This window comes from Cololabis saira, chromosome 23 (assembly GCF_033807715.1).
Source record: "Cololabis saira isolate AMF1-May2022 chromosome 23, fColSai1.1, whole genome shotgun sequence".
Taxonomy (NCBI): Eukaryota; Metazoa; Chordata; class Actinopteri; order Beloniformes; family Belonidae; genus Cololabis; species Cololabis saira.
In genome coordinates this window covers 4,485,257-4,503,559 of record NC_084609.1, presented here as the reverse complement: position 1 = coordinate 4,503,559, position 18,303 = coordinate 4,485,257, and the positions used below count along the sequence as shown (strand labels likewise).

Below are 18,303 nucleotides of genomic sequence, written 5' to 3'. Positions count from 1 at the left end.
GAGGGAGAAAGCTGACACAACAGTATTGGAAAATGGATATGTACACATGCAATACAAGAGCTGGATGATTCACTTATTCCTCCATTTGCACGGACGTGCGCATGCATGAATGTGTTCGGAAAAAAACCACAACAAAACTCACACATGCACACAAACATCCATACTATGAATTCAAATGTACAGGGCATGAATTTTTAACTGCAAACACTGCCGATAAGCCAGCAAAGCGTGGATAAAATCTCAGCGGAGGCTGCAGTGGGGATGTTGGAGGAATTCACAATAGCGACTTCCACACTCACCGACGTGTTACATTACGGAGAAAACTACAGGCTAATTAATGTGTGATTTTACTTTAATGCGACATATTCAACAGATTAGCCTTAAATACGGGGGATATCTTCGTCTTCATCCATTAACCCTTGTGCTGTCTTTGGGTCAAGGAAGGAGGAAGGGAAGAAGGGAGGAAAGAAGGGAGGGAAGAAAGAAGGAAGGATGGAAGGAAAGAAGTTAGGAAGAAAGAAAAGAAGGGAAGAAGGGAGGAAAGAAGGAAGGAAGAAAATAAGGAAGGAAGGAAGAAAGAAAAGAAGGAAGGAAGGAAGGGAGGAAAGAAGGACGGAATGGAGGAAAGAAGGAAGTAAGGGAGAAAAGATGGAAGGAAGGAAGGATGAAAGAAAAGAAGGGAAGAAGGAAGGAAGAAAGAAAAGATGGAAGGAAGGAAGGATGAAGGAAGGAAGGAAGAAAGAAAAGAAGGGAAGAAGGAAGGAAGAAAGAAAAGATGGAAGGAAGGAAGGATGAAGGAAGGAAGGAAGAAAGAAAAGAAGGGAAGAAGGAAGGAAGAATGAAAAGAAGGAAGGAAGGGAGGAAATACGGAAGGAAGGGAGAAAAGAAGGGAAGAAGGGAGGAAAGAAGGAAGGAAGAAAAGAAGGAAGGAAGAAAGAAAAGAATGGAAGAAGGAAGGAAAGAAGGAAGGAAGAAAAGAAGGAAGGAAGGAAGGAAGGAAGGAAGGAAGGAAGGAAGGAAGGAAGGAAGAAAAGAAGGGAAGAAGGGAGGAAAGAAGGAAGGAAGGAAGGAAGGAAGGAAGGAAGGAAGGAAGGAAGGAAGGAAGAAAGAAAGAAAAGAAGGGAAGAAGGAAGGAAGGAAGAAAGAAAAGAAGGGAAGAAGGAAGGAAGAAAGAAAAGAAGGAAGGAAGGAAGGAAGGAAGGAAGGAAGGAAGGAAGGAAGGAAGGAAGGAAGGAAGGAAGGAAAGAAGGAAGGAAGAAAAGAAGGAAGGAAGAAAAGAAGGGAAGAAGGAAGGAAGGAAGGAAGGAAGGAAGGAAGGAAGGAAGGAAGGAAGGAAGGAAGGAAGGAAGGAAGGAAGGAAGGAAGGAAGGAAGGAAGGAAGGAAGGAAGGAAGGAAGGAAGGAAGGGAAAAAGAATGAAGGAAGGAAAGGAGAAAACAAATGTACAGGGCATGAATCTTTAACTGCAAACACTGCCGATAAGGCAGCAAAGCGTGGATAAAATCTCAGCGGAGGCTGCAGGATGTTGGAGGAATTCACAATAGCGACTTCCACACTCACCGACTGCAAAGAGCGTAATTCCTTCGTCTGCTACGGCTCTGGCCGCAGGTTCAACCTGGTCGTCCGAACGTCCGTTTGTGATCAAAACAGCAACCTGCACAATTTAATAAAATCCTGTTATTTCCATTCTAATTTAGACATTAATATTAACAATTTGTGAGTATTTACAAGCAGCTAATGGAAAATATACATAATACCTCAAGCATGAGATCCAAATTAAGAACCTCTGCTTCTGCCTTAAACTTGTACTTTATAATGTGAAAAGGTTTTTATATTACTGGCATGATTAAGTCCTTAAATCCACCAGCCAAACAAGTTTTGCTTGGAAGACTCTTTGAGCAGACTGTGGCATGTTTACCCTGATTTATCTATCAAGGTCATTAAGTAAATCAAACCCAAAAAAGGCGAAGGGGAATCTAAGGACGACGCCTTGAAACCGAGACTAATAGTTTGCCTGTTAATGCCAATTTCACGCAGTTCACTCAAAGTTCACCGGCGAGTCAATGAAGACAGACACGAGCACGAGAATATAGCCGCTCTTTTGCATGTGCTCGTGCGGTGCGATTCAATATATCAGCCTAATTGTCTGCTCTCTGCTTCCCACTTGATGTGGGAAGCAGAGAGAGCAGACAATTCTGCAAGATGATTCACAGAGACTCAAAGAGATGCATGGAATGCAAACCAGGTGTGTTGCACCATCGCAGAAAAAGTGCTGATAGAAAAATTGGAGATGAAGTGCATTTGGGCTCTTTTAGAATAAGTTCTGTGGCAGAGTGGAGGAGCTGCAGCCACTCAGGTGGTGGGTCCCAGGTGTGTCCCGTCAACCTCTCCACCCTGCCTGCCTTATAAGGCAGGGCTGGACAGCAGCAAAGGGTCGGAGAAGCTGCTGCTGGTCTGCTGTGGGAGAAGGTGCTTGTGCACGTGTGGCGGTGTCGGGGAGGAAAATAAAGGGTTCTGCACTAAAATCCGTGTCCTCTCTATCCTGTCGGTTGGGCCCCATAGCACTCGCCCTGCTACACTGGCGCCCAACGTGGGGCCCGACGGGATGGAGAAGGGAGGCACGGAGCGGGCCCTGGAGGCACTCGCCCATGCCATGACGGACCTTGCACCCCTATTCCGGGGCCAGGGAGAGCAGCAGCTCGCGGCGCTGGAAGCGCTAGTGGCCGCGGAGCGACCCACCCCTGCGCTACGCCTGAAGTTCGCCGCCGCGCAGGAGGAGCTGGCAGTGCCGCAGCCGACAGGCCAGGAGGCAGAAGCTGCGGGCCGCCAAGCGACGGCTCCCGAGGCGGCAGGACCCGCGGAGCGACCCACCCCGGCACCACGCCTGAGGTTTGCCGCGGCAGCGCTGGCGGCGCTGCAGCCGACCGGCCGGGAGGCAGTGGCTGCAGGCCGCCAGGCCACGGCTCCTGAGGCAGAGGCGGCTGCGGAGTCGGAGGCGGCTGCGGAGAGGCGCCAGCGACAACGGGACCCGCGGAGATGGAGACGGACCAGCAGCCGGAGCAGTGCTGCATCGTGGAGGAGGCGGTCCTGGAGGCGGACACGCAGCCAGTGCGGGGCCGCGTCACGGAGGAGGGGGTGGTCCTGGACGCACCCCGGCCACGGCCGCGGATGCCGTCTGGCCCGAGGCCACCATGGGCCCGGTCCCTAGAGCGGCTTTCTCGGCAGTCGGCCCGTCGCCGAGGACGACCCCCCGACCGTTCCCGCTGGTCGGCCCGTCGCCGAGGGTGGCCTCCCGACCGGTTGGCGATGGGGGTGTCTGGCAAGGTGGAGGAGCTGCAGCCACTCAGGTGATGGGTCACAGGTGTGTCCCATCAACCTCTCCACACTGCCTGCCTTATAAGGCATGGCTGAACAGCAGCAAAGGGTCGGAGAAGCTGCTGCTGGTCTGCTGTGGGAGAAGGTGCTTGTGCACGTGTGGCGGTGTCGTGGAGGAAAAAAAAGGGTTCTGCACTAAACTCCGTGTCCTCTCTATCCTGTCGGTCGGGCCCCGTAGCACTCACCCTGCTACAAGTTCACTGAAGAACTTTACTAGTTTGGGATTTTGATTATGATCTCTGTCATGAACCGTCTCTGGATGACCATAAGATGATCCTTGTTTGCAGATGTTGGGACAACTAGTCTGTTATCGACTTCATTCATCCGATTGAACATGCAGAATCTGTGGTGGAAAATCAATTTCACTCTTCTTTTCCCAAAGCAAAACAAAAGCCCACTCTGCTGCCAAGAGAGCAGACCAACAATCAATTTTTATTCAAAGCATATAACAAGACAGTTTAATCAGATTCACGGTGGTGTGAAAATATTACAACACTTTTTTTTTCTTTTCCTTATTCCACCGTGTCCTGTGGAGTACAAATACCAACTCCAGACTTCTCATTTCCTTTCATGCAGAGCCAGAAAAGACAGCATATGTGTGTGTGTGTTTGCAGCGTGGGCTGTAATCTCAAATCAATCATTTCACACTTACTTCTGTTGCTGCATATTGTTAAATATTTAACTAGATTTAGGCGCTTCGGTTGTCAGTATGTGCTCCAGGTGTGTCTAGCATATTGCAGATGCAGAGAGTTGCCCCTTGCAGGGACGGAGACGTGATAACGTCTCAGAGACGAGGAAGGAAGGAAGGAAGGAAGGAAGGAAGGAAGGAAGGAAGGAAGGAAGGAAGGAAGGAAGGAAGGAAGGAAGGAAGGAAGGAAGGAAGGAAGGAAGGAAGGAAGGAAGGAAGGAAGGAAGGAAGGAAGGGAGAAAAGAAGGAAGGAAGGAAGGGAGGAAGGAAAGAAGGAAGGGAGAAATGAAGGAAGGAAAGAAGGAAGGAAGGGAGGAAGGAAGGAAGAAAGGAAAGAAGGAAGGGAGAAAAGAAGGAGGGAAGGAACGAAGGAAGGAAGGAAGGAAGGAAGGAAGGAAGGAAGGAAGGAAGGAAGGAAGGAAGGAAGGAAGGAAGGAAGGAAGGAAGGAAGGAAGGAAGGAAGGAGGAAAACAAGGAAAGAATGTACGAGGAGAAAAAAGAAGGAAGGAAGGGAGAAAAGAAGGAAGGAAGGAAGGAAGGAAGAAAGGAAGGAAGGAAGGAAAGAAGGAAGGGAGAAAAGAAGGAAGGAAGGAAAGAAAGGAGGAAAGAAGGAAGGAAGGATGGAAGGAAAGAAGGGAGAAAAGAAGGAAGGAAAGAAGGAAGGGAGAAAAGAAGAAAGGAAGGAAAGAAGGAAGGAAGGAAAGAAGGAAGGGAGAAAAGAAGGAAGGAAGGAAGGAAGGAAGGAAGGAAGGAAGGAAGGAAGGGAGGGAGAAAAGAATGAAGGAAGGAAAGAAGGAAGGAAGGGAGAAAAGAAGGAAAGAAGGAAGGGAGAAAAGAAGGAAGGAAGGAAGGCAGGAAGGAAGGAAGGGAGAAAAGAAGGAAGGAAGGAAGGAAGGAAAGAAGGAAGGAATGAAGGAAGGAAGGAAGGAAGGAAGGAAGGAAAGAATGGAAAAGGAAGGAAGGAAGGAAGGAAGTAAGAAAGGAAGGAAGGAAGGAAGGAAGGAAGGAAGGAAGGAAGGAAGGAAGGAAGGAAGGAAGGAAGGAAGGAAGGAAGGAAGGAAGGAAAGAATGTACGAGGGGAGAAAAGGAGGAAGGAAGGGAGGAAAGAAGGAAGGAAGGAAGGAAGGAAGGAAGGAAGGAAGGAAGGAAGGAAGGAGGGAAGGAAAGAATGAGGGAAGGAAAGAAGGGAGAAAAGAGGAAGGGAGAAGGAAGGAGAGAGAAGGAGGAAAGAAGGATAGGAGAATTAGGTCATTTTGACCCGAAGACAGTACAAGGGTTAAGGTCTTCTATCCTTCCTTCCTCCTCGACCACTAGACAGCAGTCTTGTTCCACCGAAAACGGAAGGGTTTTTCTTCCCACTTGCTTCTCTTGCTTTTCCTTGTCAGTATGTGCTCCAGGTGTGTCTAACATATTGCAGATGCAGCGCGCTGCCCCTGCAGGGACGGAGACGTGATCACGTCTCGGAGACAGAGGCTTTTGTACCTTTGGAGTGAAGTCTCGACTGATGGCGGGGCTGAAGACAGAGTCAACAAGAAATTGCAAGGCAGTGCCAGTCCTCCTGGCACCGCCCTCGTAGGTGAGCTCTCTGACGGCTGCGAGCACGTCCTCCAGGGTGCCGTGGTCTGTCAAAGCTACCGGCATCCTGTGAAGCAAGGATGACGCAAAACTGGGTCATGTGAAAACGACAGGATAGGTAAACATGAATGTGGCTGTGATGGGAGTGATGGATTCGCCGAGGAAACTCAAAAACATGACTTTTCTTTTTTTTTTTCCCTTTTTACAGCTCGGTGACTACCTGGGAACGTCCCCAAAGGCGGTGACTCCGAAGCGAACCCCCTCAGCTCCCATCACGCTGTCCTGAAAGGAGGAAATCACTGCTGAGATGAAATCTTTGACTCTGGAAAAGCTGGCCTGACCCACACTCCTGGACTCGTCCACCAGAAACACCAGGTCCGCCCGGCCCACCGTCCTGCAAACTGGGAGAGATTAGAGCGGGCATGTTACTTTATGGAGTAAAAAACAAGATAATTAATGTGTGCTTTTACTTTAATGCAACATATTCAACAGATTAGCCTTAAATACGGGGGATATCTGCATCTTCATCATCCATTAACCATTGTGCCTGTCTTCAGGTCAAGGAAGGAGGAAGGGAAGAAGGGAGGAAAGAAGGAAGGAAGGAAGGAAGGAAGGAAGGAAGGAAGGAAGGAAGGAAGGAAGGAAGGAAGGGAAGAAGGGAGGAAAGAAGGAAGGAAGGAAGGAAGGAAGGAAGGAAGGAAGGAAGGAAGGAAGGAAGGAAGGAAGGAAGGAAGGAAGGAAGGAAGGAAGGAAGGAAGGAAGGAAGAAAGAAAAGAAGGAAGGAAGGTAGGAAAGAAGGAAGGAAGGAAAGGAGAAAACAAGGAAAGAATGTACAAGGAGAGAAAAGAAGGAAGGAAGGAAGGAAGGAAGGAAGGAAGGAAGGAAGGAAGGAAGGAAGGAAGGAAGGAAGGAAGGAAGGAAGGAAGGAAGGAAGAAAAGAAGGAAGGAAGGTAGGAAAGAAGGAAGGAAGGAAAGGAGAAAACAAGGAAAGAATGTACAAGGAGAGAAAAGAAGGAAGGAATGGAGAAAAGAAGGAAGGAAGGAAGGAAGGAAGGAAAGAAGGAAGGAAGGAAGGAAGGAAGGAAGGAAGGAAGGAAGGAAGGAAGGAAGGAAGGAAGGAAGGAAGGAAAGAACAAAAGAAGGAAGGAAGGAAGGAAGGAAGGCAGGAAGGAAGGGAGGAAAGAAGGAAGGAAGGAAAGAAAGGAGAAAACAAGGAAATAATGTACGAGGGGAGAAAAGAAGGAAGGAAGGGAGAAAAGAGGAGAGAAAAGAAGAAAGGAAGGGAGAAGGAAGGAGAGAGCAGGAGGAAAGAAGGAAGGAGAATTAGGTCATTTTGACCCAGAGACAGTACTAGGGTTAAGGTCTTCTATCCTTCCTTCCTTCCTTCCTCCTCCACCACTAGACAGCACTCTTGTTCCACCGAAAACAGGAGGGTTTCTCTTCCCACTTGCTTCTCTAATGCAGCCGGAGTGCCACACAAATCCCCATGAATTTTTAATGAAACAAAAGTGAGCCAAAGAGACTATCAATATTCTGAGCACTCCAGCAATCAAACTTTAGTACAGGAATGAGGAACGCTTAGAATAATGGGGTAAACACGCCCAAAAATCAGGACCAGCCGCCTTGCCCGAGCAAATATCTGAATTTAACATGCTGAGTTTGGAGATATTTAGATGCTTTTTTAATGTGAGGAGAAAAAGCCGGGATGCACTGCATACACACACACACAAGAGCACACACACACACTTACACTCACAATCTGCTGTGTCTGCAAACACCCTCCGAGTCAATATTCCGGCATTATATATGCAATAAACCAAAGTGACGACAGCATTGATTAAGCTTGTGAATAGAAGATATGCTCCGCTGATTGTTCTGTAAGTGATAAGTGATTCTCTACTGTCCTCTATTTCATTACTGGACTTGCCCTCCTCTATTATCTCACCTTCTTTCTTTGGCTGAAATCCCAGGATCCTCCGAGGCTGACATATGTCTCCAGCACACGGCGACCCAACATTATGTTCTCCCTCAAACACCTATACATCTTTGCACCGCAGCAAAATATCACTAGGAATTAGGAATGGGCGATATTTTACCGTCAAAAAAAATTCCCCACGGTAAGAATTTCTCATCTCGCGGTAAAAACGATAAGTTCCCGTTGATGATGTTTTTGTGTAAAGATGATTTATAGTTCTGCGTTAAATCCACGCACAACGTACGTGAAGGAAGGAAGGAAGGAAGGAAGGAAGGAAGGAAGGAAGGAAGGAAGGAAGGAAGGAAGGAAGGAAGGAATGGAGAAAAGAGGAAGGGAAGAAGGAAGGAGAGAGCAGGAGGAAAGAAGGAAGGAAGGAAGGAAGGAAGGAAGGAAAGAAGGAAGTAAGGGAGAAAAGAAGAAAGGAAGGAAAGAAGGAAGGAAAGGAGAAAAGAAGAAAGGAAGGAAGGAAAGAAGGAAGGAAGGAAGGAAGGAAGGAAGGAAGGAAGGAAGGAAGGAAGGAAGGAAGGAAGGAAGGAAGGAAGAAAGAAAAAGAGGAAGGAAGGAAGGAAGGAAGGAAGGAAGGAAGGAAGGAAGGAAGGAAGGAATGGAGAAAAGAGGAAGGGAAGAAGGAAGGAGAGAGCAGGAGGAAAGAAGGAAGGAAGGAAGGAAGGAAGGAAGGAAGGAAGGAAGGAAGGAAGGAAGGAAGGAAGGAAGGAAGGAAGGAGAGAGCAGGAGAAAAGAAGGAAGGAAGGAAGGAAGGAAGGAAGGAAGGAAGGAAGGAAGGAAGGAAGGAAGGAAGGAATGGAGAAAAGAGGAAGGGAAGAAGGAAGGAGAGAGCAGGAGGAAAGAAGGAAGGAAGGAAGGAAGGAAGGAAGGAAGGAGAGAGCAGGAGAAAAGAAAGAAGGAAGGAAGGAAGGAAGGAAGGAAGGAAGGAAGGAAGGAAGGAAGGAAGGAAGGAAGGAAGGAAGGAATGGAGAAAAGAGGAAGGGAAGAAGGAAGGAAGGAAGGAAATGAGCCTGAAAGAAAGAAAGAAAGAAAGAAAGAAAGAAAGAAAGAAAGAAAGAAAGAAAGAAAGAAAGAAAGAAAGAAAGAAAGAAAGAAAGAAAGAAAGAAAGAAAGAAAGAAAGAAAGAAAGAAAGAAAGAAAGAAAGAAAGAAAGAAAGAAAATGTGGAGTTGAATTGGTATTTTTTTTATCGTCATTTTTATCGTTATCGGGATAAATGTCAGAAATTATCGTGATACATTTTTTAGTCCATACCGCCCATCCCTACTAGGAATCCCATTTCGGAGGTGTCTCTTGAACATTGAAGCTGTTGTAAATGCATTACTGGGGAATTAAAACTAGTGATGTTCCTTCAAATGAATCAGCAATCCTCCCTCCCTTCCATGGAGCCGAAAAAACACCAGTGGTGTTTATAAAGTGGTATCAGTTGCATGCAAGTCAAATTTCTGTAAAAGTGCGTAAATGGTGATGGATGCCCCCGAGCAGCTGGAGGAAAGACACACACTGCGGCGCAAAACCAGATCAATTATCCAGAAGTTTGTCAGTCTGGGTTGGCAGGGAAGATCGACATGCCAAGGATTAGCCCACGACACACGCAGAGAGATTAGGAATGGTTTTCTTGAAGGTTATCTGTGCTGATATCTCAAAGGTTGTAACACCTCCGTGTTGGACCACCATCGATTTACACATTAGATGTAGCTCAGTGGCTCCAGCATATGCTGGAGAAAATCCTGCCAAGAAAGAAACACCCTCTTAATGATGCACTGCTGCAATCAGCACCAGCAAGACCCAGGGAAAGTTAAACTTTTATAATGCGCTCGTCTACAAAAGTCTGAATAATTGTGAAAGTTTCAGTACAAATAAGGTGTAAGACTCTGCAAGAGATGCACAAATCTCCTGGATGGGTCAGAACAAGAAGGAAGGAAGGAAAGAAAGGAGGAAAGAAGGAAAGAAGGAAGGAAGGAAGGAAGGAAGGAAGGAAGGAAGGAAGGAAGGAAGGAAGGAAGGAAGGAAGGAAGGAAGGAAGGAAGGAAGGAAGGAAGGAAGGAAGGAAGGAAGGAAGGGAAAAAAGAATGAAGGAAGGGAAGGAGAAAACAAGGAAAGAATGTACAAGGGGAGAAAAGAAGGAAGGAAGGGAGGAAAGAAGGGAGAAAAGAAGGCAGGAAGGAAAGAAGGAAGGAAGGGAGAGAAGAAGGAAGGAAGGAAAGAAAGGAGGAAGGGAGAAAAGAAGGAAGGAAGGAAAGAAAGGAGGAAAGAAGGAAAGAAAGGATGAAGGAAGGAAGGAAGGAAGGAAGGAAGGAAGGAAGGAAGGAAGGAAGGAAGGAAGGAAGGAAGGAAGGAAGGAAGGAAGGAAGGAAGGAAGGAAGGAAGGAAGGAAGGAAGGAAGGAAGGAAGGAAGGAAGGAAGGAAGGAAGGAAGGAAGGAAGGAAGGAAGGAAGGAAGGAAGGAAATTAATTTAGTATCACAAATCCTTCACATTCAGGCATCATGTTAAATTTTAAGTCATAAAATATTATATTATTTGCACCAAATCTTATATAAGTAGCTAATTTTGCAGCCTGGCTGTGTCGGAAGCCGATCGTGACCATGTGGGTTGACGTGCACGCGCTGAACACACAGTAATCACACACAGCAGTGATTGTAGACTCCGTCACAAATACACAGTTGCTGCCAAACCGAGACAACACAGACACAAAAACGCTCCAACTCCTTACTTCTTCTTCCTCTACTTCCCATTAATTAATGTTTTAAAATGTTACTTTGATGAAATGTTACTTTGAAGCCTAAAACTGTGGCTACGTAAAGTGAATAATTCTACTTTCTGCAACACGTAGGCTATTAGTGAACAAAGTTAGTTTGAATGCTGTTTTGCTAAAAAACGAAAAGAAAAAGAAACTTGCAATGGCAACAGGAACGTTGTTTACAAGGGGTAGTCATGGGTGGGAATGGGTGCAGATTGTGGCTATAAAAGGCAAAAGGTGCATGCAGGACAGGTTTAATATACAATTCTTAAACTCCACCCATCGACTTTCATTCAGCCGTGTTTGGGTCTTGAGGTAGTGGCCAGAGCAGGGAGTGTCAGATTCCCGGGCTCCTCCAGCTCCTCCGAGAGGATGCAGGGATGTACTGTACTGTACTGTGACCAGGGATAAATGGTATTTTTAGATTGATCCCGTTATTATCCCCGGATGAAGAACGTGTGTTTAACGCAAGCTGGTAAAGGCGTGTCATTTCCTCCCTGGTGCCTGAAGTCGAGTTGAGGTGAGGGAAGACGAGTCGGGAGCCGTTTCTATGTAACATGGCGGCCGCCTGGTGTCTGTTTGGTCGCCCTCAATGGCTTTATAGACATAAGAAGAGCTGGATGACGCAGGAGATGGAGCAGGCGGTGGAGCCATGCGGTCTCCTCATGCCGGACTTGCGTATCGACTTCCAAATCTTCTCTTCTTTCTGAAGCTCTTCAGTTTGTTAATGACCCGGGTTTCCTATCTTCTTCATCATCTTAGTTTCCAGCTGCAAATTACAGTTCTGTAATGTGATGGTTTTTAGCGTCCACTGTTCTGAGGATGATCCTTGTCTTGGCATCTACAAATCCCTCCCATGACCGGCCACCCCACGTCACTTCTATCGATCAAGTGTACCCTTAGAGGCGAGTTATTGGCAGGGCCAGCTCAACACACCACCCTGTGTCAGTTAATTTAATACTGGCGGTATGCTATGGTCAGGTGTTAAACGCGGGGTATCTGCCAATGTAAATGGGGCTATAGTCTCTCTAGTGTGTCCTGGATCTGCTGCAGGGTCGTATCCCAACTGGCCATCCCTGTGAACCATTCTCCATTAGTACCTACTCAGCGCGACTCGACTCATCAAGCCTTGTCTCGCGTCCACTGGCCTTGCCCTCGTTTGTTTCTAGACACCCAGATGAGAAGTAGGAGGTTGAAGCGAAGCTGCTGTGACGTATTTGATTGTGTGATCTAAACGAAGAAGACGGCAGTAGCTCAGGTGGTAGAACAGGTCGTCCAATGATCGGAAATTTGGCGGTTCGAATCCTGCTCTGTCCCAGTTACTGTCGTAGTGTCCTTGGGCAAGACACCTTACCCACCTTGCCTCGTGTGAATGTGTATGAATGTGTATGAATGTTTGGTGGTGGTTGGAGGGGCCGTTTGGCGCGATATGGCAGCCACGCTTCCGTCAGTCTGCAGGGCAGCTGTGGCTACAAACGTAGCTTACCACCACCAGAGAGAATGTGTATGAATGAATAATGGTCTCTGTAAAGCGCTCTGGGTGCCTTGAAGGGCGCTATATAAAACCAAGCCATCATTATTATTAAGACAACAACACTAAAGATGTAGAACCTGGAGGAGATGATAGATGTGCTGCTGGGGCTGAGGCTTGTGTTTGATACCAAGTTAAAAAATGCGAGTGAGAGAAGCTTCAAGTGGCAACACTTTTTTTTTTTTTTTTTGTCTCAGAAAAGTCCGTTGGGAGCCGCTAGCAGCTATGAAGAGACAGAGCTCCTGGTGGATTTGGTCGTTCCTTATTGCCCGTCTAGACCCTTTTTTAATTCTCTCCTCAGCACCAGGTTTATGAACATCTGCACCTCAGAGTTGGATCACCAAACAGACTTCTGCTGCCGTTGCTTGTCGAATAAAATGAGGAAGCCGCGAGCCGCTCTTGCGCTGATTCCCGCTTCCTGACTCAGACGTCTGACTCCAACCCCCCGACCAATCGGTGGCCTGTAGTGTGATGATGTCACATGCAGCCGACTCAGCCGCTTAGAAGCTCGGCAGAGTAGGTACAGAAAAAGTATCTACTCAGCACGCCTCCATCCGCCTCGACCTGTAGTGGAAAAGCGTCAAAAACCGGGGCAAGGCGAGGCGAGTCGAGTCGCGCTGAGTAGGTACTAGTGGAAAAGCGCCATTAGTCTCCCTCCTTGGTGGAGGGGCTGGCATACCTGGAAAATCCCAGGATCTATGTTGTTTAGATCAATTGCCTCAGGTGGAGTTTCCCAAGGAAAAATGGTTCTGGGCCAGACTAAGAATGATTCTATTGACTCTAATAGAGGGAATGCGCATGACGTCACAGATGCAACTTCACAGCGGGTTACGCCCACTGAGTGGCAGAAAGACTGAGTGGCAGCGTAGACTTCTGAAATGGGAAAGAGCTGTTGTGGGATCGACTGTACTCATAGATTTAGCAAGAAATCAGAGTTATCGTTTTACAGACTGCCGAAAAATACGCTTAAGAGAGACAAATGGATCTCTGCAATTCACAGAAACAACTGGATTCCAGGCACCGAAACGTGGATTTGTGGTTCCCATTTTGTATCAGGTAATGTTGGATTTTTGGGTAGCTAACGTTAAACGGTTAAATCATACACTTCAGTGTCCTCATCACTTTAATTTCTACAACAAATCCTGCCTTGAAGTCGGACCAAGCGTCAAGACTTTTGTAAGCCTTCAAGCTTTGCTTCGTGTATTTCCCCGGCGTAGAAATTAAGTACATATAAATATCGGGAAACTGGATTCGTGGCCAAATATTAATGTCCATGGACCACTGGTTCTTGGTAACTGTACCAAATATTAATGTCCATGGACCACTGGTTCTTGGTAACTGTACCAAATATTAATGTCCATGGACCACTGGTTCTTGGTAACTGTACCAAATATTAATGTCCATGGACCACTGGTTCTTGGTAACTGTACCAAATATTAATGTCCATGGACCACTGGTTCTTGGTAACTGTACCAAATATTAATGTCCATGGACCACTGGTTCTTGGTAACTGTACCAAATATTAATGTCCATGGACCACTGGTTCTTGGTAACTGTACCAAATATTAATGTCCATGGACCACTGGTTCTTGGTAACTGTACCAAATATTAATGTGGATGGACCACTGGTTCTTGGTAACTGTACCAAATATTAATGTCCATGGACAACTGGTTCTTGTAACTGTACCAAATATTAATGTCCATGGACAACTGGTTCTTGTAACTGTACCAAATATTAATGTCCATGGACCACTGGTTCTTGGTAACTGTACCAAATATTAATGTCCATGGACAACTGGTTCTTGTAACTGTACCAAATATTAATGTCCATGGACCACTGGTTCTTGGTAACTGTACCAAATATTAATGTCCATGGACCACTGGTTCTTGGTAACTGTACCAAATATTAATGTCCATGGACCACTGGTTCTTGGTAACTGTACCAAATATTAATGTCCATGGACCACTGGTTCTTGGTAACTGTACCAAATATTAATGTCCATGGACCACTGGTTCTTGGTAACTGTACCAAATATTAATGTCCATGGACCACTGGTTCTTGGGGTAACTGTATGGGTCAATGTCAAGTCCAACTGATTCTAATTTAAGCCGATAATCGGCCGTTATCCCGTCCAGCCCAGTGGGGAAGTGACGTCAATGCATACCATCTATATATAATCTAAAAACAATTAGCTTAATGTCCCTCCCTTGGTCAAGAGATACCCTGGAGCTACAGGCCTAAGGGAAGGGCTACCTGGTAGACCGGCCTTTACCCATGAGCTCTGGCTCAGCCCCAATGAGCCCCATGGACCACCTGTAGGAGCCATGTGAGCTTTGGTGTGCTGTGTTTTGAGAATCAGCTCAAGCTGTTAGCCTTTTTAATCCAATCCAGTGTTTCAGTGCAGCTATCATGCTTGCAGAATTGGCACCTCCAAAATATAATGGGTGCAGGGTGGATCTGGAAAGTGTTTTGGGCATATCCGACGGCTGGGGGGGCCTGAGGCGGAGCCGGTACACGTTGTAGAGATTAGATCTCTTGGCTGGACGGTGAACACCTTGGTATCCCTCCAGAACAGCTGGAGGAGGTGGAGAAGGACACGAGGGTCTGGGCCTTTTTACTTAGGCCTTTTGTACTGGTGGATGGATGGATGGATGGATGGGTGGATGGATAGAGTAAAAGTAATAAAAACAACCTGTACTGAAGCATAAAAGAAAATAAAAGTACAAAGATAACAAGCAGAACAAACAACAAGCCAAATGTCTTGAAGTGTAGCAGTAAGTTGGACCATGAACAAAGGAAGAAGCCATAAAATGTTGTGGTGGATTAAAACGACAAGTACCGGTACAGCACTGCCCATGGTGGAGGATGACTTATCTGAGGGGCGCTGAGTTATTGTGTACAGGCTGTGTAGAAAAACAAGAGGGATTTTTAGTGACAAAAGTGAGTGTTTTATATTAGAATGTGAAATTAAAGCAGTGACGTGCAGTGAGGTTCATGGTTGGTGAGGCACTGACTCCTTTAGTGTCAGATTTTATAATAGGCCTATATAAACCAAAAAGGGTAGCTTATTCAATTGGCCACTGGTTATTTCATATCTCATCAGCATTCTTCACAAAAAAACCACACGGGCGCACACACGCACACACGGTACATATTACAGATACGTAAAGGTAAGAAAAACGTGCATTTGCTCTACACCCTCCATGTATAAGCCGTCGCAATTCTATAATTCATACAACATAAATGAGAGTATGGACTGGTGTACAAAACCACAGATTAAAATTTTGACCTTTAGTGAAATATTCAGTTGTTTTTAAAACGTTTAATTCTGATACTTTAATCAATTTAATACATATTGCTCAACAAAAAGCATGAAAAGAAAAACAAAGAATATTTTATTTAAGGCTAAAATTTAGTTTTTAAATATTCTATTGTATTTTTCTTAGTCTAATCTCTGTTTTATAAGATTGAAAGTGTTTTTGGTCTTACTTTTATTTGTAAATGAAGTCCATGCGCCTGTCCTTCGCCACAAAAACCTGTTACTTTGTTGTAAGAGTCCTCCTTATTATTAGTACGTGAGCGAACGGCGTTGACTCACGTTCGCCCCCTTCAGGTGAGGCACAGTACTGTCTGCCTCACCCTGTGCCTTTTTCACTGCGGTTTTATTTTCCATCAGCGAAACTAAATATCTCACTAACAAACATTAAACTTTAATGATTAAAGACATTAGCCAGACTGTGTAAAATCAGGTCAAATAAACGTATCTGCAAACATTATATTGGCGACATGCAGAGATCCGGCAATCAGCCGCGTCAATCACACGTATCAGCCCAGTTTGTGATGGATTGCGCAATCAGAGGTGAAGCTCGGATCGTTGCTGCCTCACCTCACGTTCCAGCCCCGAATTTGAACAGGAAATAGGCAAATTCAGCGATTTTGACTATAATAAATGTTCGAAATTGGTCATACATAAAGATCAGTGGACAAATATTGAGTCATTCTATAATTAGGGGTACATGTCATGTCCATGGGCTGTATTTATCAATTTTACTAAATATTCACTTAAAGCAATGATCAACTTTATATCAGGGCACATTTCTCTTTCATTTAATACAAAAAAGTCAACAGATTCCATCATTTATTTTTCAAAAAATGCTTATTCTATACTGGGTTTTGTTGTTTTTGTGCTGTCCGATTTGCTAAATGTCAGGTTTTGCTCTTCAGATTAACACTAAAATAATTTTTTTTGTATTTAATTTCCATAATTATTTGTTCAAAATAATCATTAAAATATTAGAAAGGTGTTTTAAAAACTATTTGGTTCATGCATGTACATTAAATCATCCACTTTGTGTGTGTCCGAGAAATCTCTGTCAACTGTGTTACCCATTGAAAAAACCCCTATAAATCAGCAATGGTTTGCTCCAAAGTCACATGTCCAAAATTATATGATGTCCCTTCCTTCAGGGAGGGAGATTTGAAGACAGTGTGCTAAATTTTTACTCCTCCTCTTCAATATTTCATCAATATTATTGTGTGCACATAGAGTGGGTTCATTGATCGTCAACTGTGTTATCAACATGTTCTTGTGAACTTGCTTTACATGTTATTTTTACAAAAATACAGAGAAACTGTATAAAAACATGAGTTGATCAAGGCCATGTAGTGACAGGTCCAAGGTCTGCAGTTAGCACACAATGCACTAAAATGGCCGAAATGTCAACTGTGTTACCCACCAACTGTAACACTGTAACACTGTAACTGTAATTAGAGTTTAAGCTTGGCAATTATCGAATTTAGCACATTTAGGGTGTATATTATGGAAACAACTAGATTTTTTATCAAAAAAGAAAACTGATTTTGTCACTTTTGGTTGATATGAAATGTACCCCTAATTATAGAATGACTCTATTAGTATAAATTTGATGTTATAATTATTTATTTTTTTACTTGTCATGATGGCAGGTGAGGCTCTGCCTCCCCTGACCGCACGTCCCTGAATTAAAGCAATGTTATATCTATGTCTATGTCGCCGACGGTGTATCCGAAGTCAAATTCCCTGTTTGATGTATTCAAACCCTGTCATTAAAGTCTGATTCTGATTCTGTTAAACAGATCCCAGTGTGCAGTTGGGTGAAAAGCCATACTCCCATAATTCCACCTGAAAACCTCACCAAACACTTTCTGTCAATCACAATCTGTCAACCAATTCTGATTGGCTGATTGACCTTTTGGTGACATCCAATAGCAACTCAGATAAGATTTCTGCATCCAGGGGGATGTATTTGACTGGTGTCAGACAGATTGCTGTTCTGTGCACGAGGCCAGCAGATGTTTAACGCACTGACTAGACAGAATGTGGGCAGAACCTGATGCTGGGTGAGTATGTGCTCCATATACCAGTCCCAGTGAGGAGATTTATTAATGGAGCGCTCACACACACTTTACCCGAGCTTCCAGGTCTTCCAACTAAGAGATCCGCGCATAAAACTGACAGCCACACATGTGCTTTTCATTAAGAAGTCACCAACTTAAATCAGAACCTAACAGTTACAGAGGGAATGGTTGAATAATGTAAAATGACAGAAAGAAAAAGGAGCAGGAACATCAAAGGGAAAGTTCTTAATTAAATGTGAGTGTGGCATTTATGTGCATGAGTGTCACCCCCGTACCTTCAGGTCGCGCTGCAACACTTTGTTGAGAGAGTGAAAGTGACAGCAGAATGATCCACAAAGAAACGCAGCCCATACTCCCCCTCTCCTCGTCTTCCTCCTTCAGTCACCTGCTCTTCTTCCCCGGTTCCACCTCTTCGCGAATGCAGCGTCTGAATTCCACTCGGCAATCATCAATTCCAACACCTCTTCACTCCTATCTGAGAGCATACGAGATGAGCAGAGAGGGGAAAAGTAATTAAAGGCCCTAAAAGATAAAATGCACTCAGGCATTTTTAATTAGTAAAGGAATTGTAACTCCTGTGCAGATGTCACACTTTTGCAAGTTGATATATATATATACATATTTATTTTAACAAACTCAAGCTATGGCCACGATAAGCCGTGTGACTTTTGACTGATTGTAAACATAAAACAATATCTTCACAAAATATGTTCAGGTTACCTACAGGATATCAGTCAAACTTCATTATGTAAATTGAAAGTTTCCAGATGAATAACAAAGATCTAATGGTAAGAATCACACTACTGGCTTTAATTCATATTTAGATTCAGATTCAGACAACTTTATTAATCTCTTTGGGAGGTTCCTCGGGGAAATTGACATCTCCATCTCACACACACAGTTCTCATATACAAATAAAACACCCCAAAAAAATCAAACACCCATGTAAAGATAAAAAGATTAAAAAAAAAAAAAAAATAGAGATAAAAATTAGAAATAAAAATAATAAATAAGAA

The 18,303-nt window shown here is 44.8% G+C and overlaps 1 protein-coding gene across 1 annotated transcript in view; it reads right to left on the bottom strand.

Moving 5' to 3' along the window:
• The window catches only part of LOC133424561 (collagen alpha-1(VII) chain-like), a 153,072-nt gene extending 135,433 nt beyond the window's left edge, over positions 1-17,639 (bottom strand). Inside the window, exons 1-4 of the mRNA XM_061715236.1 lie at positions 17,563-17,639; positions 5,858-6,038; positions 5,545-5,704; positions 1,560-1,653 (exon numbers count right to left, since the gene is read on the bottom strand). Of these exons, the coding sequence (XP_061571220.1) occupies positions 1,560-1,653; positions 5,545-5,704; positions 5,858-6,038; positions 17,563-17,638 (511 nt within the window). The 5' untranslated portion in view covers position 17,639. The remainder of the gene's footprint in view (positions 1-1,559; positions 1,654-5,544; positions 5,705-5,857; positions 6,039-17,562) is intronic.
• Positions 17,640-18,303: the final 664 nt, after the last annotated feature.